The sequence below is a fragment of the Nothobranchius furzeri genome, chromosome 13, assembly GCF_043380555.1.
Source record: "Nothobranchius furzeri strain GRZ-AD chromosome 13, NfurGRZ-RIMD1, whole genome shotgun sequence".
NCBI classification, from domain to species: Eukaryota; Metazoa; Chordata; class Actinopteri; order Cyprinodontiformes; family Nothobranchiidae; genus Nothobranchius; species Nothobranchius furzeri.
Genome location: NC_091753.1, coordinates 26,589,481 through 26,612,779, shown reverse-complemented (window position 1 = coordinate 26,612,779; position 23,299 = coordinate 26,589,481). Strand labels below are relative to the sequence as shown.

At 41.3% G+C, this 23,299-nt stretch overlaps 2 protein-coding genes across 2 annotated transcripts; both read left to right on the top strand.

Annotated features, from left to right (window-relative positions):
- Positions 1–1,966: 1,966 nt before the first annotated feature.
- Positions 1,967–11,104, top strand: rbm7 (RNA binding motif protein 7). Its single transcript, XM_015977055.3, has 5 exons — positions 1,967–2,211; positions 2,482–2,644; positions 4,791–4,866; positions 10,087–10,177; positions 10,250–11,104. The coding sequence occupies exons 1-5, from the start codon at positions 2,119–2,121 to the stop codon at positions 10,589–10,591; spliced, it is 765 nt and encodes a 254-aa protein (XP_015832541.3). The 5' UTR covers positions 1,967–2,118; the 3' UTR covers positions 10,592–11,104.
- Positions 11,105–13,446: 2,342 nt separating this feature from the next.
- Positions 13,447–22,941, top strand: barx2 (BARX homeobox 2). The gene is made up of 4 exons (XM_015977054.3): positions 13,447–13,822; positions 17,620–17,935; positions 20,572–20,656; positions 22,445–22,941. Exons 1-4 carry the CDS (start codon positions 13,636–13,638, stop codon positions 22,721–22,723), a joined length of 867 nt encoding a protein of 288 aa, XP_015832540.1. The 5' UTR covers positions 13,447–13,635; the 3' UTR covers positions 22,724–22,941.
- Positions 22,942–23,299: the final 358 nt, after the last annotated feature.

Below are 23,299 nucleotides of genomic sequence, written 5' to 3'. Positions count from 1 at the left end.
CAAACGATGCAGGGCAATAAAAGCACGCACCACCAGGCTGTTGAACAGCTTTTATACAGGAGCCATCACTGAACTGAATGTTGCTGCTGGGAGGTCTCACTAATCGTGAACCTGCTGGACAATAAGTGCACTACAGCACCTTTACATTTAGCTAGTTCATCCTGACTGTTTACATTTATTTTATGTTTACTTTATGTTTCATTTTGTAGTTTAGACTTGTCTTATTACCATGTTTACATTTAAGCCTTTACATTTCTTGCACCTCAACCCTCTCAGGCTCAAAATACGTTTTGATGAAAGGACGAACAACTAAGTCCTTCAGGGGTACTTCTGAGTTAAAAATGCTCATGAAATACGTATGTGGAGTAACCAGGTAGGTTTTAACGTTGCTAATCTGCAACGCCTGCCTCCAGAGGGTTAAACTGGCTGTGTCAAATCTATTGTTTTTTTTGACGTAATCTTCATAATCATGGTAACAGTAACAATAACAATTATGATTTAGAATATATTTAATTATTGTGATGTATACTGTTTATTAAACAGTGATTTATTGTTCTTAAATTATTTAGTGTAGATAAGTAAAGTGCCTTATACTTATCTACACTATTAAAAAAATGTTTATTTACCTTGGTAATGCTTTTTATTTGGGATGTAGTTTATCAGAACTGGGACAGCGCCCAATTTGATCACTATGTTTTCTCAGATTTTCTGCATGAAAATATTTTAGAAAATTGTGTACAGAAGAATACTTTGGTTATATGTAATAACTGAAATGTTTTAATTCGATCTCAGTGAAAGCCCTATAAAGGGTTAACAACATAATTAGATAATAAATGTTTTCACCTATAAAACTCTATTAATAAATCTATTTTAATCATGAATGATCAAAATTTTGCCCACGAGCTACAGCAGGAGCTTTCAGCAAATATGCATAACAGATACGCCCTCTGGCGGCTACAGGGTGAAACTGAATCCGCGACAGAGGGATTTTATTAATAGGTATTATAAAATAAGTACCGTATATTTAATTGCAACATTTTACCATCTTATGTTTGTAGTTTCTAATCGAGCATATTGTATGAAAAAATTATTGGTTCAGAAACCAACAAATACCCAAAGGCATCTAATAAACACAGAACTTCTTTTAAAAGTCCATAATTTGTTTGAAAAAGGAAACGCATTAATGTGAATGTATTTAATTGTTTATTTAGTTTTAAATAATTTGGATTTTTAATTAATTTATAAAACACTCAAATAAATTAAATAAAAACCAAACACAACGAAAAAAAATCAGTTAGGTATACAGGCTACTGAAACTGAGTAAATGATTGATTGCAGCAGCTGATTTAATTTGATAAACATTTTTTAACCAGATCGATCACAATTTCAAATTATAAACAGTATATTTCAATTGTATGCAGTGTTCGTTAAAAAATAACCAGTTCAAAGCTCAGTACATACATTTTGACCTATTTCATAATCAAACAAAATTTGAACGATGTTCAAGGATACAAATGAACTAGTTCATAGTTTGCGTGTGTGTGTGTGTGTGCGCGTGTGTGTGTGTGTGTGTGTGTGTGTGTGTGTGTGTGTGTGCGTGTGTGTGTGTGTGTGTTTGTTTGTTTCTAAATTTTAAAAAGTTAAATTAATGACTACATTTTAAAATAACGAATGAAAGTGAAAGAAACGTATGTCCAAACCACTCTTATTCACAATCAAGCTTTAGTAACCTTCTAATAGATAATGTATTAATGTTAGAGCAGTCCAACATACATATAGACATTATTTAACACAGAATTGGCCACCTGAATCCTACTAATCTTACTATAATCTTACTGATAGATACTTAGAACAGCAAACATAGACATTTGACATGAAATGAAATTGTTTTTCCCAATTTTTTTCTTTGCTTATATTATGCTCCAGTACAGTAGGTGGCGGTAATCGTCTTGTGGTTGGTTTTCGGTCTACCATTAATTTCATAGAAGAAGAAGGAAGGAGAAAAAAAAAAAAAAAAAAAAAGACGGTCCCTGTTTGAAAATCTTAAGCGTTTTCCTGTTACTATTATTTTTTTGGATTTAGTTTTTCAAAAGTAAATTAATTAAAAACCGAACCACAATGGGATTAGAGGAAGAAGCGGACCGGACGCTTTTCGTACGAAACATAGACTCCAGAGTGACGGAGGAGCTTTTGTTCGAGTTGTTTTTACAGGTGCTGCTTTCGCTAGCATGAGCTAGCATGTTTCGACAGTTATGTTTGTAACGGCATCCTATTAACGAAGCTAGCGGATTACGTTTCGTAATTACGCTAAATTATGTTTAATAAGCAAAATCCGGTTGGTGTGTATTGTTATATTTGCTGCAACACTCATATCCGAGCACACACCGCCGATGGTTTCGACCGTTAGTTTATCTTACAAAAGCTAACCAGCTGCTATCGGCTTACAGGTCGGTTTATGACAATGATTGATTGTGCTTACAGGCAGGACCGCTCATCAGAACTAAAATCCCTAAAGACTTGGATGGAAAACAGAAAACATTTGGTTTTGCTGTCTACAAACACGAAGTGTCTGTGCCTTATGCTATGCAGCTGCTAAATGGAACATCGCTGTACGGGAAAACGATCCAAGTGCAGTTCAGAACAGGTGAGTTGCTGTGTTTTTGTCTAAGTTTTAAAACATCACTCTCATCATTGTTTATTTAAACACGAATATGTAAATCAATAGCAACCTGAATAATAATAAAAAAAAATTGGATGATAAAATATGGAGAGATTGGCAAATGTTGACATAGTCCACTGGGCCTTGGATGACAAGGACCACACAAGCAAGAGAGCAGAAAATTCAACCCATAAGAAAAGGAAAAGAAAACATATTACTAATCTTTATGTGATGTTCTGGATGTTGAAACATTTTGAGATGTGATAGTAATCACAGACCACCAAAAGTATCTAAATTATTATTGTTGTAATTTAAAAATTGAATTGAATTGAATTACTTTGTTCCAGAAAAGGCTGATTGGTTTTAGATTCTTAGACCATTGTCAGCTATGCATATCTTTTTTAAGGTTACGGTGTCCTTTATTTGTCTAGTTGGATAAATGGTTGCACACACGTCTGCTTTTCAGTAACAGTCACAGGTTGTGCTGCTGTTTCCCTTAAAATATATTTAAAACAAAAGACAAAAGTTTTTATTGTAATTAAATGTTTACATTTCAAAACTTTTTCTATTTTACCAGCATTTTGGTTGGACCTTGCCTTTAGTAAAAGTTCTTACATAAAATGTTTTGTAAGGCGAATCTGCATCAACCGCATCTCCGGGCAGGATGTAACTGCCATTGTTGAGTTGCAGCCAAGGGCTGCAAATGGCTTGCAGCCTGCAGTTTGGGCACGCCTGTTCTAGATGAAAGACTGGTTGACATGATGTTACGTTCCCCCGTGAGATCAGTTTATTGCAATAGAACAAATCCAGCTCTGGTAACACGTGTAACCTGTGATTCTCTAAAACACAATCATGTTGGCTGAGTTAATGAACATTTTAGGTGATCAAAAGTTGGACTTTACAGAGTAATCTTAAACTCTGACAGTAACGAGTAAACGTAACTGATGTTATTTACAATTTCATTCATAAATCAGTCCCAGTTTCCCTAACCATAACATAAGGGCTGGGCAATAAATCCAAAATGTATCGTTATCGAAATTTCTGACTCTTATCGAGAGAATTTTCCATGTCAACAAATTTGATAATAAAAAATTGAAAAGATGCCAATTGGCAACATTCATGTCCCTTTAAGAGGCTGTGCCACCTTGTGAAAATGTGACAGCAATACATGTGACAGCCCCATCTAGTGGACGACTTTTGTTTCTGCGCATACCTGTAGTTATCGCCCATTTATCGTTATCGAGGTGAAATCCTCGAATCTCATAGTCCCAAATATCCCCAAAAATATTTTTCTGTCCTTGTTTTGAACCTCAGCTGTGTGTCAACAACATGATGCTAGATTATCATTCAGTTTGTTGTTTACACTGCTTCTCTACAACCTGCTGTGTTTTACAACAAATCATCCACCATGACAAAATGAGCGAGAGCTACTAGTCCGGTACTGTGAACAGCCCTGGTTAATGGCTACGGTTTGTTTCATTATAAAATATATGAATGTCAGAAATGTGATCAAAACTCTTCTATTGTGTTCTTAAACTTTGGTTTCCATAAAGTACTCATTTATTTTTTGTTTAGTTATAAACACTTGGCTTATTAAGCTAATTTATTTAGCTTTAAAAATACAGAAAAAAATCATAATTATCAACAAATCCCATTAGAAGCACTTCGTTTCTGCTTTCATGTGGTAGAATATAAAGAATGAGTGCGTTTTTATTCTGTAATCAATCACTTGAAGTTGTTTACTAATTAGTGATTTGCTTTACCTGCTCTGAGGTTTAGTTCCCCTATCCTAATCACTACGGCACCAACTTTCTTCTCATGCTAGAATGTCAGAGTTAGGAAATATTTAGAATTACTCGTGTATTTAATTCTGTTAATATACTTCATTTTACTTGTACATATTTAAGACAAGCGATTGGATTTAGTGTGTAGAACAGAAAATATACAACAGAAAAACACAATTGTTTAGTGTAGTTGTTGTTTTTGGGTGTTGATTGTCTTCATGGTCGGTAGAATGATGTCTTGGAGAAACAAATGGGCTTCTAGGGTCATCGTTTGTTTTCTTAAATAACTGAAACATGGATAAAGTGACTGTTTTATTTAACGTTCTCCTTGTTTTACTCCATGATAGGCAGCAGCCATGGCAACAGTCCAGGAAACTCCCAGAATTCAAGTCCTGCAAATACTCCAAACCCCCACGGTCAGAGGTGAGAAGTAGAGCCCTGCACGGGCCTAAAATCTGAGCCGGTGTCCGGCCCGGCCCGAGGGGATGGAGCCCCAGCCCGACCCGGTCCGAAAAGGTTTTCAGGATTCTCTGGCCTGACCCGAGCTCGACTTTTTTTTAACCAACTAAATGAAAACAAAGTGCGTCAATCCTGACCAATGTGTTAAAAGACGTGCAGGATCCGATCAATTTGTTTTTCCCTCATTTACCGTCACGGAGATAACGGCACACTGGCTCTGGTGGTAATCAAGTTACATTTGATCTGTTTCCAACAATTTTCACAAGAAAACAAAACAGTCAAAAGCAGGGCTTGTGTTGACCGGATAGTTCCCGTATTTGGCCGTTTATTTTGACGGAGAAAGAATAGAAAGAATGACGCATGCAGACGAACTGACATTTTATTCGTTACGCACATCGCAGATGTAGCTACATCACCCAAGAAAAGATTCCCATCTGAACATCTGTGCTGGACACCGCTCAGTGCAGCTCACTGTCAGCGCATATGTGCACAGCGAGCTGAAGATGTGGAGATTGGCTTGGAGCGCGTTGCAGAACCAGAGCGCATGCTAGAGCTGAGGAAATTAATCAAATAATCGATGCATCGGGATGCGGACATAAACGATTCTGCACCGTAGAAGAGTACGCCATAATCCATTATAGTGGAATGTAGTTTTGTTTTTTTAACGGCGGCACCAGCGCAGCATCCAAATCTGTCAGAGTGAGTGTCCTCCACATTTACCAAGTGGTTCCGCCTTAATGTGGTACCCCAGGGCTGAGCGCTAGAGTTGTAACCTGAGACAGAACCGGAACCGAATCAGCCGACCGGTTCTGTTGGATTTGGGCCGTGAAGGTATGTTAAGGTATGTCATGCGGCGCGCTCCGTTCACTCGTTCAGCGACTGAGAGAGAGAGAGAGACACTGTCTGCTCACACAAGAGAGAGGATCGGAGGACGCTCCTCCAAACCGATGCTCCAAACACGCGATATTTTCATAATTTAATTATTATTTCTCATGGAAGCGCTCAGTCAGACTGAGTGTTTTTATGCTGAGAGATTCGGTCTTGGAGAGGGGGCGGGGTCAATGACGGCGGCTGCAGCGTGATCGTCTGTCTCTTATTTAGGGACACGGAGAAGTTAAAAGGAGAGAGAAATAAAAGATAGAAGTTCTTGTTCCACTTTATTCTTTTGTTTCATGAAGATAAACTGATGTTAAATTCAGCTTGAAGAGAAACTGGGAGGAAGCTTTGGTTCATTTTAGGTTACAGGAGACTTGTCTCCTATCTGCTCCTCCAGAGACAGCATGGACATGAGGGTGACACAGGACAGGTTAGTGGAAAGGTTTGTAGTTAGCTGGTTAGTGAAGGAGATCCATCAACTGGGTAATTTAATCCTAATCCAGCCCACAGCCTTCTGCTGGTGCTATTATGAGAAATAATAAAACACACATCTTAAATATTATTGGAAGTGTAGAATTTGTTTAGTGTTTTATTATTTTCTGCATCAAACAGAACTTGATTCATTCTCCAACATTTCAGAAACGAACCACTGGGTTCAAATAAAATAACAAACTAAGTCAAACATTTCATTTGGTGTTATTTCTGACACCCTTCAACTGTGGCATAAATATCTGACTCTAGAGCTGCTCAGAGACATTAAACACTCATATATGAACCCATTATGTATTTTATTATTACATTATGTGCCCTGTAGGTTTTCTGTACTTTTTTAGATTTTGTGAGTTTTTGCAAAGCGTGTTTTTCTCAGCCTGAGGCGTGTTGTTGAACGAGGAAACAGATTGTTTTACTTTGTTAAATCTTCTTAAATGTTTTGTCCTAACCTGTTGTGAGTGGAGAGATTTTGAGGGATTGCAGGTTGTGTCAGTTATGTTTTTGATTAAAAAAATAAAAAGCAATTATCTGCCATCTTCTATTTATCGATAAAAACAAATCAATATGAAATAATCGTGATGCATCGGGATATCGAATCGAATTGAATCGTCGATCCAATAATCGTAATCGAATCGAATCAGAAGACAAGTGAAGATTCTCACCTCTAGCGCATGCGGGAAGGTTCCTCTCACTGAAGCGAGTGTTTTCCAAACCCTGTCTCTCAGAGAGACTTGTCACTTAGAAAATGTTCCCTGATTATGAAACTTTGGCTGAATAGTGCTTGTTCCTGTCTCCAACGTGGCGACACATCCAGGGGCCGTCTGAGGAGAAGCCCAGAATCTCACGTCGTCAGCTCAGAAAGTGCCTATATGATTACGCACAAGCGTGACCCGTCAACCCGGTCTCACAGTAAGACCGGGTTGTAACTGTTCAGGTTTATGCAGACAATCTTTACATTTAGAATTGACATACAGATATAAAATTAATTCAGTAAAATATAAAGCATTTTATTTAAATATCCATTCATTATTTTACAAGCACAGAGAGCCGCATCAGATTCAGATCAGCGGGAAGATTCCTCCGACTGAATTCAGTCGGAGGAATCTTCCTGCATGCGCTCTGGTTCTGCGACGCGCTCCAAGCCCCTCTCCACATCTTCAGCTTGCTGTGGACCTTATGTAGTACATGCTGACAATGAGGTGCGCTGAGCAATGTCCAGCTCAGATGTTCAGATGAGAATCTTTTCTTGAGTGATTTAGCTACATCTGCGATTTGCTTAGAATAAAATGTCAGTTCGTCTGCATGCGTCGGGGTAATTCTTTCTATTCTTCGTCAAAATAAACGGTCAAATACTGGAACTGTCCGGTCAATACAACACAAGCCCTGCTTTTAACTGTTTTGTTTTCTTGTGAAAATTGTTGCAAAGAGATATAATTTAACTTGATTAACACCAGAGCCAGGCGCACTGCACCGTTATCTCCGTTGCTGTAAACGGGGAAAACAAATTGATTGGATCCTTTTCTGACCTTCCCCACCTACAAAGTTTAATTACAACAATCAAACGTGACAGAGCCTGGATTTGTATTCTGAACAGTCTAAACATGTTTTAAAAAGAAACGTATGACAAAAGTGGCACCTGCTCAGTAAAACCACCAACAGGGTGAAAAATATCTAAATATTGTAGGCAGAGACGGGCTACAACTTCTGGATCCACTTTATATAAATCGTTTTATTGATTATCTTCTTATGAAAGATAACTTTGACGTACACGAGCGACCGGTACCGGCTGCTGTCACCTGTTGTGAACAGCGCTCTGCTGTCTGAGGGTAGGCCCCGCCCACAACGCCGCGGGTGCTGCGGTGTTTTCTTTACTGTGGGAAACGGGTAATAATGGCTCTTTGATGGGAACAGGTTGCCAACCCCTGGTTTAAGTGTTTCAATTTTTTTTAATGAATTCGATTAAAAATAAAGGCGCCCAGCCTGGCCTGTGTCCGAGGTAATTACACAGTCGTTGGCCCGAAGCCCGGCCCGAGGGCCGTCGGGCTGGGCCGACCCGAGGGCTTAGGGCTTCAGTGCAGGGCTCTAGTGAGAAGCGCCTAGAAACATTTCATCTCATGAAATCAGAAACTTCTGTAAGCATCGCTTCCATCTGCCACATTATCTTACAGGGTGTTCTCCTCCAACCCCTCCAAACAAGCTATACTTCTTCAGATGTTCAATCATGAACTTTAACCTTTAACCTACTAAAGCCTGATTCATGCTTCTCCGTCTGCGTCAGTGCGGAGACACTCAACGTCCCTGCGGGCCTGCCGGAGAGCTCCGCAAGGACGGTCGGTGTCTAGCTCTCTTTTTTAAACATTTGTCAGTCGAGACGGACAACGCAAGCTTGTGATTGGTCTGGACGCCGCTGTTGTTTACAGCGCCGGCATTGCGCCCTCAAAAACATAAAGAGAGCCAAGGGTAACAAGCGGCAGACATGGAGAAGCTTGAAGAATACCTCGCGAAAAAACTCTAAAAACATGAACGTTTAATTCTCCCGTGACTGGAGGAGTGAAAAGATGCGCAGCAAGCGTTTAATTTGTGGACAGAAATGACAGGAAACGTGGGTTTAGAGGTGGGGAGCGCATGAAGAGGTGGAGGAGAATGAGAGACAAATTTGTCCGTGTTAAAAAGTCTCGTATTTACAAAAAAACATAGTATAAACACACTATCTTGGACCGATACATGACAGAATACCACAGAACAGCGCTACGCCCTCTGTTGTCCTGCCGGGAATTGCTTTGCAACACTCTCCAGGAGACGGAGAAGTATGAGAGCAAAACGCTTCCGTCAATCCGTGCGTGTCTTGTCTCTTGCGTAGCTGACGGAGAAGCATGAACCGGGCTTAACTGATGCCTGTAAAGTCTGATGTACCTTCTCTCTGATTGTTACACGGACTGACCTCCAGGTGAATTTAGGACTTCCACTCTGGGGACGGCTGGCGGCTGTCCTGAATGTTTTCCACTCATAAATAATCCTCTAAACTGGTTGATTGTTTGCTTCTTTAAGATCCTTGCTGGTGTCTCATCCTTGGCGTTGTGTTAACACACACCGTATGCTCCAGATCAGCAACCCGGCTGCTAGTTTCTAGGTCTGAGGAAAAGAATCGAGATAAAGACAAATGATTAGGAATCATTGAAGAAGCTCGCCATAATCGATTCTAGTGTAGTGCAGTTTTTTTATTTTTAAACCACAGCTGAATATTTGATTCTGAAGCTGCTCCAAATACATCAGAAGCTAATGTATGGCCCCATTAAGAATTTTATAATCTAAATTAAAGGCAGGAATTGGACACATCCTCTAGGTTTTCAGTATTTTTGAAGATGTTGTCAGCATCTGCAGGTCATGTTTCTCCAGCAGCCCGAGATGTTGAATGAGGAAACTGATTTGTTTACTTTGTTGAACCATGTTTAAAAGGTTTAACATTTTTATATCATCATAAGGACCGTAGTGATCAAAGAGCTCTTTGGGGGATGCCATGTGTCTGACACGTTTTTTATTTAAAAAAAAGCAAATATCTGACATCTTCTGACGAAAACGAACCCTTTTGAAATAATCGCGATTCGAGATCAAATAAAATTTAAAAGTTGACGTGATAACCATAATAGGATTGAGTCGTAAGACTAGTGAAGATCAGTAACGTGTGGTTGTTATTTTTCTCTGTATTTTACATCTGTCACCTCCACAAGTGCCAGGTTTTATTTGTCAGTTATCTAAAAATCAGCGAGGGTTTAAAATGATAAGTAGAACAGCTCAACAATGTTTTTATTTCTGCAGGACTCCAATCCAGTTGAGTTCTCCTCCTTATACTCCTCCTCACCAAATGCAGAGGTCCTTCCCCTCGGATAGCCTCCAGAAGAACGCCATGGTAACCACGTCTGAGATGTGTTGGGACGTTTTTGTTTGAAGTGAGCTGATGTGTCTTGTGCTCCATCCACAGATGAACAACTTGTGGCAGCTCCAGTTCCAGCAGCTCCAGCAGCTGAACAACAGCTTCTCCTCCAAGCCGTGGCAGTCCGCTTCAGGTGGAGCTCCTAACAGGCAACAGGACAGTGCCCATTTTCGCCATCATCCCTTCCAGATGGGGGACAGTGGCAGAAGCCAGCGCTACGGGGACAACCAAGGCTCCGGTCGACAGCAGCAGCACGGCCGAGAAAACTACCACCACCCCAACGACAGGAGCAGCAACCGTCACTATGGCAACAGAAGTGGAAACAGACACGAGGAGAGAGGAGGCAGCCGTGGCCAGCGAGACTTCGACAACAAGTGGAGACGATACTGAGTTTTGTTTGGAACTTCTGGAAAGTTCTTGGTTCTTTTCTGGACTGTTTTCTAAAGAATTGTGTTGACTTAAGTCATGGTTTATACTCAGGTCATTTCTACATGATCTTACCACTTTAAAGGTTTAATACTTCCTTTTTTAAGGTGTTTTTAAATTTGAATTTCTTCTTTCTTGTGACATTTTTGACACAGATGTTGGAAGTCTTAGATACTCTAAAGATTGTCGTAAGAGCTCAGACAAGATGGTCATGAGTTTTACACAAAGTAAAAAAACAAACAGAAGATATGTGACAACAGCCAGGTTTTATGTTTGTAAAATGTCTTCAGGTACTTTGCAAAATAAGTTTCAGCTCCAGATTTCACCAGCAACTCTGAAACGACCACTGGGAACCAGTCTTGTATATTTTTCAGATGTGAACTTTCCAGATATTGGCTTTAATGTGGATTTAACTTTTTAATTCCTGACTTGTTTTAAATGAACACTTTCACAGCGATAAAGCTCCTTTTCACTCGATGACTGCATTGTCGTTCCTCTGTGGGACATCGGGGACTATTTCCAGCTCAAAGCGAGAGGCTAAGTTTACTAAAGAGGCTATTGTGTGTTGATGCTACATGCTGTGATGCATGCACACGCAGACTATCTGCTGCTATAAATGGACCCGAGTGTAAGTAATATGCTTGTGCAGCAGCGTGTGTAGTAATCTACAGGTGGCGCCACACACATCCTTGTATTGAACCAATTAGGATGGTAAATATAACCAAACCATGATGTTTGACCTTTCTGTTTAGGATTCCTTTCAAGTGTGACACCCATTGTTTTCACTTAACATGTATTATGTGCAGGTTTATTTGCACCGGTTTGGATCACCGCAGCGTTCCGAAACCGCGTCCTCCTACACGTGTTTATGTTCTAATCCACTTTTCCGAAAGCGCTCATGCTCTGGGCTAACTTCATGCCCAAGAGCGGAGCTGCATTTGCACTCTTTGAACTAAGCTCTATTTCTTGTCTCTAATCTGTTGAGTGTCCGATTGCATCCTGATGCGTCCCAAATCAGTCTGATGGAGAGTATCATCCCCCGGTGCAGCAGGAACATCCTTATGCTGCTGGCTGGGGCAGCATAGCTCCTCTAATTGAATGATCTGCCTGGCGTCTCCAGCCCTGAAGCGGCTGGATTAGAGGGGCCACTCGGTAGCCGCTCCTGTGTGGACTTGTACAGAAACGAGTCTCCTAAAATGATCCGAACAGTGAAAGCCTAAACCCTCCCTTCCTTCCTGGGAACGGGGCCCTGATCCCGGCCTCAGATGGGTCTCACTGGAAAAATCCTGTAGACTTATGGGCCATTCCCATCTGTACCGGGTCGGCCCGGGCCGGGTAGCACCGGTCGGCCCCAGCCTGGCCCGGTTGATTCCACACATCCTTGCCTTAAGCCCATGTGGGCTGATTCTACCCACCAATCAGAGGCTTGCTCTAATGGAAGGTGTGAATTTGCTGTCAGCAGTGGGTGTGTTGGCCCTGGTCGGCCTGAAGCAGACCCCCTCGAGAAGAGGGCTCAGAATGAGCCTTGGTTGGCCCGGAAAAATACCAGGCCACCCAGATATGTAAACAACCTACGCTACCCGGCCCGGGCCGACCCGGTACAGATGGGAATGGCCCATTATAATCAAAAAGGTACAAGTTCAGAGATAGTTTAGGAGCTTTTGTTTTCATCATGAATTTAAAAAAGCATTAATGCATAACCCTAAATTTAGAGTTCCGAGGTAAGGGGTTTTCTTTGTTTTATGGTCTGAACAAAAAAAGTTTACAGACTCAGATGACAGCAGTTATTTTTCTGGGACTAATTTCAAAGTTTAAAAATTAATATAAAACATTTTAGACCCTTAAATAACATATTGTTTTTCATTAAAATATTTGTTAATATAAATGATGGGAATGCAAAAATAATATTTTTATTATGCTTAAATGCCAAACTAAAGAGAAACAAGGAGCGGTGAACATTTCGGTTCAAATTTCATTTAACGGAACAAGGAGCTCAGCAGGACTGTTTTATACCGATAAAAGACAACGACCGTTTGCAAATGTCCCCAGACTGTTGACGCGAGTTTAGGAGACAAAACACGCGTCCAATCGGTCGGACGTGCACGCGCTCAGGTGTTGATGGACAATAAATCACACCTGCAGCTGATTAAACCCAACGACAAATAAAATATTCGACTTGGATCTAAAGTTGTAATTTAAAAACAGCATTTAATGTTTTAGTATTTAAATAAAAGTTATTATTGGTGTTTATCCAACTTTTAGTCCATTCCACAAAGTTTTTATGTACCAAAAAAAAAACTGTTTAATTTACTTATTAGGATATTTAACTACTTATTTAATCGAATGACATTATTTTACACAACAGTCTCCCAGTTTTTAGGCTGATTGTTGTGTAAAACAACACAATTCAAATTAATCAATTTGTTATTGGTACATAGTTAGTCTATTTATTAATAAGAATAAATCATTTGAAAGCGCAACACTGTCAATAAATGTTTATAATAGCCTAATTATGAGTTATAATAATATATTTAATTCAAACATACATTTGTTAAACCAGTAGGCCTATTTTGTTCAAATAAAACAATCATCAAGGAGGGAGAACGTTCTGTGTGTGTGTGTGTGTGTGTGTGTGTGTGTGTGTGTGTGTGTGTGTGTGTGTGTGTGTGTGTGTGTGTGTGTGTGTGTGTGTGTGTGTGTGTGTGTGTGTGTGTGTGTGTGTGTGTGTGCGAGGACTACAGCCATGGTTTATATAGCTGTGGGTGTGCGTGCTGCTCATTACCAGCGCGGCGCTCAGTGCGGCTCAAGGTGAAGGCTGCTGCTCCTCACCGCGACTCTTCAGGGAGAATCCACACGGCCAGCCTTCCCAAAACATAAACAATGACTTATTCCAACGCATGAACTCCAACAATCATCCTTCCTGGCTGTTCTGACCCTTCAAACTCGAATAAAACCTCTTTTAGACTACTCCAGAGAAGTGCGCGCAGGGCGCACGGCGGGGACGCATCATGCACTGTCAAGCCGAGCTGAGGCTCTCCTCCCCCGGCCAGCTGAAGGCTGCCAGGCGGCGCTACAAGACGTTCATGATAGACGAGATCCTCTCCAGGGAAACGTGTGATTATTTTGAGAAACTCTCTCTCTACTCCATGTGTCCGTCTCTCATCGTTCGACCAAAACCTCTTCATTCACGTCCGGGTAAGACCATTTTGTTTTTGAACTAAAGAAATCAATAAAAAGAAGAAGTCAGCCGTTTGTCTATGCATTCAAACATAATCTCCAGTAGGTGTTGGGTGTATAATCACAAGGTAAAGTCACGATTTTAAATATTGAAGAAAATAAATCAAAGTATATGATTGCTACCTTTTATCATCATTTATTGGTAATAACGCAAATTTTTAAAATGTGCTCTAACAATATTACCTTTAGAAATTAATAATCAGTCTCCATAATGTTAAATAACCAATCTGGCAAATTATTCAAGCATGATTCAACATAGGGCTTTATCAGAGATTTCATCACTCATCAAGCGACTGAGCGCTAAGAGTTGAATAAATCAAAGACATGCTGTAGAGTTTGTGAACGTCACAGCTGCTTTAGGGCTTGTTGTTGAGATGAATGAGTGAACTGTTAAGTGGTGTGGGTAAAAGTCAGCTTAGCGGGAGTGGGACAGATGAGGCAGATAAAAAAGTGCCTCCATCCCAGATTAAGACCGTGGTTATGAAGTTGTAACCTTTGATCCGTTCCATCTCTTTTTGCTTTGATTCATTTGAAGCCAAAGGTCTTCCCTAATGAGTCCGGCTGCTGCTGGACATTTGTAGACGAGGGATGGTATGTTGTTGAACAGCAAAAGTCGCCTACGTGACTCAAAGCAAAAGGAAACGGGCAATTCTGCAAAACTCCACCTGACAGGACGCCTGTGCACTCTTGATGATGCAAAATGCTGCAGATTCTCTGAATGTCATCTCCTCATTTTATGCATTTCAAAGCTGCTGCACGCTCCAGTAACCATTAAGATAATTGCTCCAAAGTCTGAAATAATAAGCCACTGCCATCTGATGATGACACAGCGATGGTTGGGTAAAAATAGGAGAAGCGATTCCCTCATCCCTCTGATGGAGGCCACTATGTGACTGGGCTTTGGCACCCCTCTTTTCAAATGGATAGAGTGACCCATCCTGCATATCAGAACACTCTGCACACCATTTATTTGTAGCCGCGGAGTAGGGTGTGAGACATCGTATATTGCCCAACATCAATGGCTTTTACTGCTCAATATAGAAAGCCTGCAACCTTTTCAGCTCCAGGGCCAAAGAGAGGTGACTGACATCTGCATGGGCCCCTAAAAAGAGGGAAAGTTCACTTCATTCTGCAAAGAAATGGGCGCTGTAGCATCCTTCATCCAGTGGAGGCTGCTAAAAGACAAAGGAGCAGAATGTTTTATTTTATTTATCACTTGTGCATCTCTCAGATTTCTCCTTCTCTTATGTTTCTTTGTGATTTTTGAAAATGTCTGCAATGGTCTTATCCTCAAAATATCTTGCAAAAGCGTCAGAACCGATCAGTTTCTTTAAGACACTCAGAGGGGGACAAAGTTACTTGACCCAAAGCTGAACGGTGAACAACGTAATGGCAGGTTACAATATTTCATTTGGCGGCCCATCTCTCAGCAGGACGGAGGGCAGAGCTCTTAGTGGTGTTTTCTGGAAGAGGTGAGAGAGATTAAGATCAACTGTGGTGTAATCTCACCTGACAGCATAATGACAAATACAGGTAAATAGCAGGAGTGCATGAAGCCTGATCTGGTTCTAGCTGAGGGGTTGAAGAAAAAAAAATCCCACATGAGCTAAAGAGTTTTCATCCCTTCTTAAAGTCTAATCCACCACAGACGAAAAAAAAAACACCCATTAAGCAAAAGGACGACTTGAAGAGGTCGATAACGCCCGTGTCAACACCGGAGAGCAAAATGTGCACACACCTTTCCATCTTCGGTTGGGGATAATGCTTGACAGCTTGTCATCTGGCTGCCATTCCCATTCTGCTGTAAAATCTCCTTCTTTCAGAGAGGGATGAGCAATTAATCAGACGTAAAAGTAGTTTACGCTACGGGCTGATTTCTGCCGCTGCACCTGCGTGGCTGCACAGTCAAACACAAACTTTACCATAGAGCTTCGACAAATCGTTTCAGCGGTGCAAAACATGAAATAAAACATGGTGGGTGTTTGCAGGGAACACTTTAGATTAAAATAAAGAAATAAAATAAAAGCCTCGGAGTGTTTTCGGTCGGGCTAAACAGCTGGTATTAAAAGTAGAGCTTGACTAACTGCTCTTCTTGATCTATTATTGGCAGGTATGCCTCCTGTAATCGTTACTATAAGCACTTGTTCCAGTTTCTACATTCCAACTGTGATTATCAAGAGGATTCATGTGCTTTTGCGGGGGGTACTTGTGTTCCTGCAGCTACTCAAACAGTTTATTTGTAGCCTATTGACAGGACACCGGCACTTGTCAACAGCATGTCAGAGAGCTGGCCTCGCTGTCAGTGGAAAGCCACCACGAGGCCTGACATTTCCCTCTTCACTCTTCCATTCTCCCTTGTCGGGGTGACGGCAGTGGCGGAGGAGGAGGTGGAGGTGTGGGGGACTGTCCCAAGAGCCCACCCCACCCTCCAAGTCTTATCCAACTAGAGAGTTCCTCAAGAGAACTAAAGGGTTTTATTGCTTCTGCCTCAGCAGGTCTCTGTTTAGAGAAGTACCCCAGACAATCGAGTCCCAACTTTAATGTTTCATTGAAGAGTTTTGAGTCCAAGATGAACACATAAACAGAAAGGTAGAGCAGGGAGGCAGGAACAGGCAACATGTGAAAAGACGACTTCTTGTTTGAACTTGTTGCAAAGCCGCAATCTTACAAGGAGAAGTTGAAAGAGAGGAGCTAACAATGACCTCAGCGCTTTAACATGATGTCATGATGAGCCTAAGGCAGTGTCTTGTGTGTGTGTGTGTGTGTGTGTGTGTGTGTGTGTGTGTGTGTGTGTGTGTGTGTGTGTGTGTGTGTGTGTGTGTGTGTGTGTGTGTGTGTGTGTGTGTGAGCTGAGCAACTGTGGCTAATCCACACGCGGAGCCTTTCCTCCTCATTACTAAATAAAACCTACAAATTTACTTTGAATTTTTTCACATTTCACATTAGTGAGGCTTCATGAGTCGTCTACCTTCTGAGCTCACTGTAATTCTGGTCTTTGAGGGCTACTATCCTGCCTGTTTTAGATGTTTCTGCACATTAAAACACCTGATTTCAATGACTGTGTGATAAAAAGACCTCTGCAGAACATGAAGACATAGTGAACAGGTAATTCGATCATTTAGTTCATGGGATGTAGGAGCAGGGAAACATCTAAAACGTGCAGGATAATGGTCCTCACGGACCAGGATTGGACATGACTCTCCTCATTAAATATAACATATTCAAGTTTGTGTATTTTACAAGAATATTATTTACTTCTATCGTCTCTGCCAGGTCTGCAGCAAGCCTCGGCTGCACAAAAGTGTAACCCTTTATAAACGCAGCAACAATAAATATGTGCACTTTTAAACTTACGAAGCATTCAAGAGAGAGTAAACTGCAAATAAATCGCTCTTTATATGTAATTTTAGATTTGTGTGGATTTGAGAACCCGCCTCCTTCTTAACAACCTTTGAAGAAATCATCATTTAGTGGAAAGGGTCAGAGGACCGGTGTAAAACACAGCTTGCGTCATTAGGGTCAAAGCCCTCTTCATGGAGGAGGTGAAAGCCAAAACACTTTTCACTGCAAACTCGGGTCAATTAAAAATAAAGCTGTCTGGAAGATGACGGGCTGCCGATGAGGGTACAGAGCCGGGTGGCCGAGGGCTGCAGAAGAGCTCACGCAAAGTTATTCATAAGGATGTCTCATGTAATTGTTGTACTTAAATATGAGCCTGTGTGTTTGTGTGTGTGTGTTTGTGTGTGCTTTTCCAGGTTCTTCATCGCTGCATGCTTACCCACTCCTGTCTGTCATCACAAGACAGCCGCCCAACCTGCAGCCCCACCTGCCTCAGCCGTCCTCACCAGGCGTGCTGCACTCCCACCTGCCCCTGATCTCCCCGCAGCCCCCGAGAGGCTCAGATGCCTCGCCCAGCCAGACGCCGCTCAGCATCAGCAGCGAGTCGGAAACAGAGCGCAGCACGCCCCGCCTGAAGAAGCCTCGCCGCAGCCGCACCATCTTCACCGAGCTGCAGCTGATGGGCCTGGAGAAGAAGTTCCAGAAGCAGAAGTACCTGTCCACACCTGACAGGTCAGTTCAGTTCTGGAGATCTTAGCTGATTAGAGTTGTGTATATAAATAAATAAATGAATACAAATAAATAAAAAAATAAATGGCTACACCACACAATTACCAATTTAGATTTTATGCCCCCAGCAGAAACACGAGCTCCAACCAAAAATACTTTAAAGGCGATAAACAGTAATTAAATAAAGCTGATGTACCAGCTACTAAAGTCATATAAATGTCAGTCTGGCACAGCACTTTGACAACCTGTGTACTGTAGCAGGCAAAGAGCTCATTCCAGGAGTTCAGAGCATGCACGCACGCTCAAGGACATCCAATAAGCCCAGCTATCAAGCAAGCAGTGGTTAACCGAACATCATAACTCTGGATCTGTCCCGTGGGGGAATTTCTCATTTAATGTGAATTTATCCGAGCCAGAGCATTACCTCAGTGTTCTAGTTGAGACAGGACTAACGTTTTTAACCCTCAGCACTTAAAATATAAGAAAAAAAAATGTCCCAACAAAGAAACACTTCCTTATTCAAGGAAACTGGGACAGTGGCCAAGTTAAGCAAGCACCAATGTTCATACATGGATCTGCTGCCAATCATCCAACTCATGTGCAGGTGTATTTGGTTCAGGTTTGTTACTCTGGGTCATTTTTAGGACCCGCCATAATGTTACGACATATTTTCCAGCTACTTGGACTTTTTATATTTGTTCTGCAAGCTACTTTTTTTTTTCAGCCAGAATTGAAAAACGAAGCTGAAGTTTTCAAGTGCTTCTGAAAACATTTAGGGCATCCTTTTTACTCATGGATTCAATCAGTGTTGACCAAACACACACAAGTCTGTTAATGTTCATTGATGTGCAAACTGCAGCTTTGTTCAGAAAGACACGGCGTTGCAGTCTACCACATCCTCTCTAATAACGTCTTTGCATATTTCGAATCAACCAGCATCCTTTGTTATTCCATCGTGCATCCTACTCGTGGGTTAAAACTTCCCACAATGCATTATTAAATATATCACATCTCGGCTTGCCCGTACTGCTGGAAATGAACCATGCCTCATCTTAAAGCAAGGGCCCCGAGGCAGAGCACCACTCAGTGATCAAACCCAACCATCCGTTTGAGCGGCTGTGCCAAATTGCCACGTCCTGTCAAAATATCCGATTCTGACACTGTGTTGGAAATTAATTAAACACCCAGTTGGAGCGAAAACATCAACAGAGAAAATCCCCTTTCAAACCCCACTTCAAAGGTGCGGCGTGCGCCCTACTTTGGTTTGTTATGATTGAAGGATACCTTGAACTTTTCTCTTCCTTTTCTTGGCTCAGCGTCTCTGCGGTGTTAAACACTGAGTGTGCGTGGGGGGGAAGTGTAATTTAAACCCAAAACGGTGCCTAAAAATGATTTAATCATCTAGATTGTTATGCCTTAATGGTTTTAAAAGTCTTTCAATGACAATAATTGCTGCTTTAATTCTCATCACTGTCATCAACTTCATCGCTGTTATTATCGTCAATATTAAAAAAAAGGCACCGAGTGAAACACAAAATTACCTAGTGAGAGGTGTGGGAATGGAACAAAATGGCAGCCTTAAAGTGCCCCGCAGGGAGTGACTCAAGTGCTGTTTCTACTGTTGAGAGTGTGCGGTTTCTCCATTGATAACTAATGAGCGTAAATAAATGGGGTGTTTCCCTTTTCTGCAATTACTTTTCTTTGCCTCCAGTTGTTGCTCTGCCATTGATTGGTTCAAAGATGATAATGAAGTTTGATTGACAGCTTGATTGCCTGTTTTTCTTGAAGCACATGGAGTCTCATACTCATAGAACAGTTTTTATGTGAACATTTACTGAGAAAAAAAAGCTTCATGAATCTCAGACGTTTTCCCCGTTGCTCTTCTTTTTAGATCCGTTTCTCTGCTTTCACCATAAAATCAAAGTGGGTTCTTTACCCCCGGAGGCTCCAAAATCCCTCGTCTGACCGTTAAAGACCCTTTGAAGAGCTAAGAAGAGGAAATCCCACTTCATAAAAATCAATAACCTTTCCTCTTTTGTACACATGGATTCCTTGTTAACTTCATCTGTCCCTTTCCTGCAGGTTTTGCGTTACACACCGACCAATAGTCCAATTAGTCATGCACCACCACATGTGGTGGATGCATTCACAACAGCCCCCGATCATCCAGCTTAAAGCGCTGTGATGAGATTACTGTCCTCGGTACAGATGATTCTAACATAGCTGCTTAACCGAGGGGTGTAACTGTCAGAATTCAGCTCCAAAGTGAGATTATGCTGGGCAGAAAACAAGTTATTTTATGTCAAAGTGGGAAAATATACCTGCAACAAACAAAGACCCAAATATGGATTGGATTTTGCTCCATGTCAACAATTTTACCTAAACTACAGCAGAATTATACTGCTGAAGGAAACTGTGTAAAATATACTTAAAAGAAGTAGATATTCAATCTAAAAAAATGTTGAGTAGCCATCATGTGACCGATTAAAGCCTTGACATGCTCGAAGGGGTGTACACATCAGTTCTGTGAAATATAATTAAGTTTTTAAACTGTTTCAAGTTTCAAACATTCTACTGTTTAATATTTCTGTCCTGGTTATTGGAAAAGTGTCTGACTTGGTTTGTTTGTGATGTTGTAGGTTAGACTTGGCTCAGTCCCTCGGTCTCACACAGCTTCAGGTGAAAACGTGGTATCAAAACAGACGTATGAAATGGAAGAAGATGGTAAGTCCCCAATGTTTTTACTTAATTTCCATCACCTTTCTGTTGTTGTCTGTGGATTTCTCAACTGAGTCAAATTTAACTAACTTTAAAGGAGCAATATGTAAGAATTCTACAGCGAAATAACTATAGTGTAATGTTGGAAGGGAGGGTTTACAGAAACATATTTCCTCCTCAGCTTGCTGGGGGCTTGTCATTTTTTCTCAATGAGCCCGTGAGGTTGTCGAGTCTGCACCAAGCTAACGTTGCAGTGCCGGCATTTGTAAATAGACAACGGCAGGCAAAAAGCTCCAGAGTAGTTTAAAGAACCAAAACTAGTAAACAAGAAGACCCAGTAGTTATTTCTTGTACCCCTAAACAAGCCACCACATATTTTTGTTTGACTCTATCGGGTTGAAGAAGGCTAGAGGCTAACTTTGAGCTAACAATGCTAACCATGAATTAGAAGCAACTAGTCAGCTATTAAAATATCTCAAGCTACTTTTTCATTTCCCAACAACTCAATAATACAGTGAAATGTACGTGTGAAGTGAATAATGAGTCAATCGTGACATTTTACTTCCTTTAATGAGTCGTTCAGAACTATAACAGCAAGCTAATAGCAAGATGGCTAACAACCACACTTCCTGTAATGCCAGAGACATATTCTCGTAATAAGTATAGAAAGTGCTCCTTACGGTAAGACACCCAGATATGACATTAGATATATTTACTTATCAACTTACCATATATAACTCGTCTTCACTTGTCATCTAGAATCTTCCGGCACCGATCCATAACTGTCAACAGACATGACACTCATGGAGCGGCAGTGACATAGTAACTTTGTGTTTAGAAAAAATGGACTCAATTTACTAAATTTAACCACAGTGTTTCATCCTTACATGTTGCACCTTTAATTATAACAAGGTTTCATAAAATGTTGTGTAGCCTTTTCAACTAAACCAAATTCCGACCCCACCTTTTCATGCTAGTATTTTAAAGTACCGTAATATGACTTGACTTTTTTAGCCATATGAATCAATTTCAATCGAATTAATTAAATTAGAAAATAAAGCAGTGCACAATCGCACAACATCTCAAGGTGTTGCATTATCTGTTATTACTTCGAGCATGAGACAACTCTCAGCCACTAATCCAACTTTTAGCTCAATATCTATTGATCTAATTGAGCTACATGCATGATCGTGCTTGCTTACACCGGCTGACTGTTCTGGCCATCTTGAATAAACTTTGGTGGTGGGCAACAACGAACCAAGGAGTTGCAGAAGCGACATAACTATCAAATACTTTTAGGCACAAGCTTGCTGTAATTTATCAATTCTAATCTGGCCCAAAACACCAGTAGGTTCACTGGCACTGTGTGAAAAGAGATGGGTTCCCTGCATGTGAGGGCATATAAATGTTAGAAATTCCAAAACTTTGACGAATAAATTCTTTAAATCACTGATATTTTCTCTGTTGACCAAATGCATATATTTCAGGTCACGACACTTGGTGACTTTTGTGAAAACAACAAACTATAGGTAGCAACGCGTCAGGAAGAGGTGGTGTAAGAAGGCTACGTGTGGTTTGACTGATGATGATTGCAGAGAGAGCAAACAGTTTTGTAGAGGGGTCAACAACACAGAGAACAAAAAAAGAGCTGAAATCGTTAAAGATAAACGAGCACACAAGGCTTGGCCAGTGACAATATGTCTTCCCTTAATTACTATAATAGCAGGCATTGCCTTTGACTTTGGCTGCCATTTATTACCAGAGTCCACTAAGGCTGTCTGTGTGCTATTCTAGGTGCTTAAAGGAGGTCACGAGGCCCCAACTAAGCCCAAGGGAAGACCTAAGAAGAACTCCATCCCTACCACAGAGGAAATAGAGGCCGAAGAGCAAAGAGTGAGATTGGAGGAGGAGGAGAGGATGAGGAGGGCGTCTGAGGAGGTGGCTCAATCAGCAGGGTCATCTCCACTGGAACCTCAAGACCTCAGTCTGGAAATGCACAGTCCGAGCAGTGAAATTGAGGGATGTGAGGGAGAACAGCCACTCCTCATGTCAGAAACTCACTCAGCCAGCTAAGCAAGAACAAACCAAAGACTAATGCCAACCTGACAACAAATAGTGCCTCAGGATCAGTGTAAAAAGCTTGTTTGGTGTTCAGAGCCATTTGCTTTAGCAAGACAACCGAATGCACGGTGATCCGGTCTTTACCGAGCGCAGCCTTGTATTTCCGTGTGCCGGCTAAGATGTGCGGTACGTGCTGGTTGCACTGGTGACCCCGTGACCTTTGGTCCATGTCAAAAGGAGTGTAAATCTGTCAAATCTAAACAGGTCAGTCAAGCCTTTATCCAAACATGGAGGCAACATACATCACACAGTCAGTTTTTACCTGTAAGAACACACACGCACGCACACACGCACACACACGCACGCACACACACACACACATACGCACGCACGCACGCACGCACGCACACACACACACACACGCACGCACGCACGCACACACACACACACACACACACACACACACACTTAGCTTTGAAAGCTGCCAAATATCCAGAACTGCCTTATTGTCGTGTCTTTGTATTACAAACCAGTTTAATACCAAAAACCTGTAAGGTCAGACAGCTCTAGTGCCTTCCTGGTCTCAGA

Excerpts from the sequence above, each read along its gene's own strand:
- rbm7 (XM_015977055.3), top strand. The coding sequence starts at position 2,119 with ATGGGATTAGAGGAAGAAGCGGACCGGACGCTTTTCGTACGAAACATA. Across the intron at positions 2,212-2,481 it reads TGTTCGAGTTGTTTTTACAG|GCAGGACCGCTCATCAGAAC; the intron begins GTGCTGCTTTCG and ends TTGTGCTTACAG. Across the intron at positions 4,867-10,086 it reads CCAAACCCCCACGGTCAGAG|GACTCCAATCCAGTTGAGTT; the intron begins GTGAGAAGTAGA and ends TTATTTCTGCAG.
- barx2 (XM_015977054.3), top strand. The coding sequence starts at position 13,636 with ATGCACTGTCAAGCCGAGCTGAGGCTCTCCTCCCCCGGCCAGCTGAAG. Across the intron at positions 17,936-20,571 it reads TACCTGTCCACACCTGACAG|GTTAGACTTGGCTCAGTCCC; the intron begins GTCAGTTCAGTT and ends GTGATGTTGTAG. Across the intron at positions 20,657-22,444 it reads GTATGAAATGGAAGAAGATG|GTGCTTAAAGGAGGTCACGA; the intron begins GTAAGTCCCCAA and ends GTGCTATTCTAG.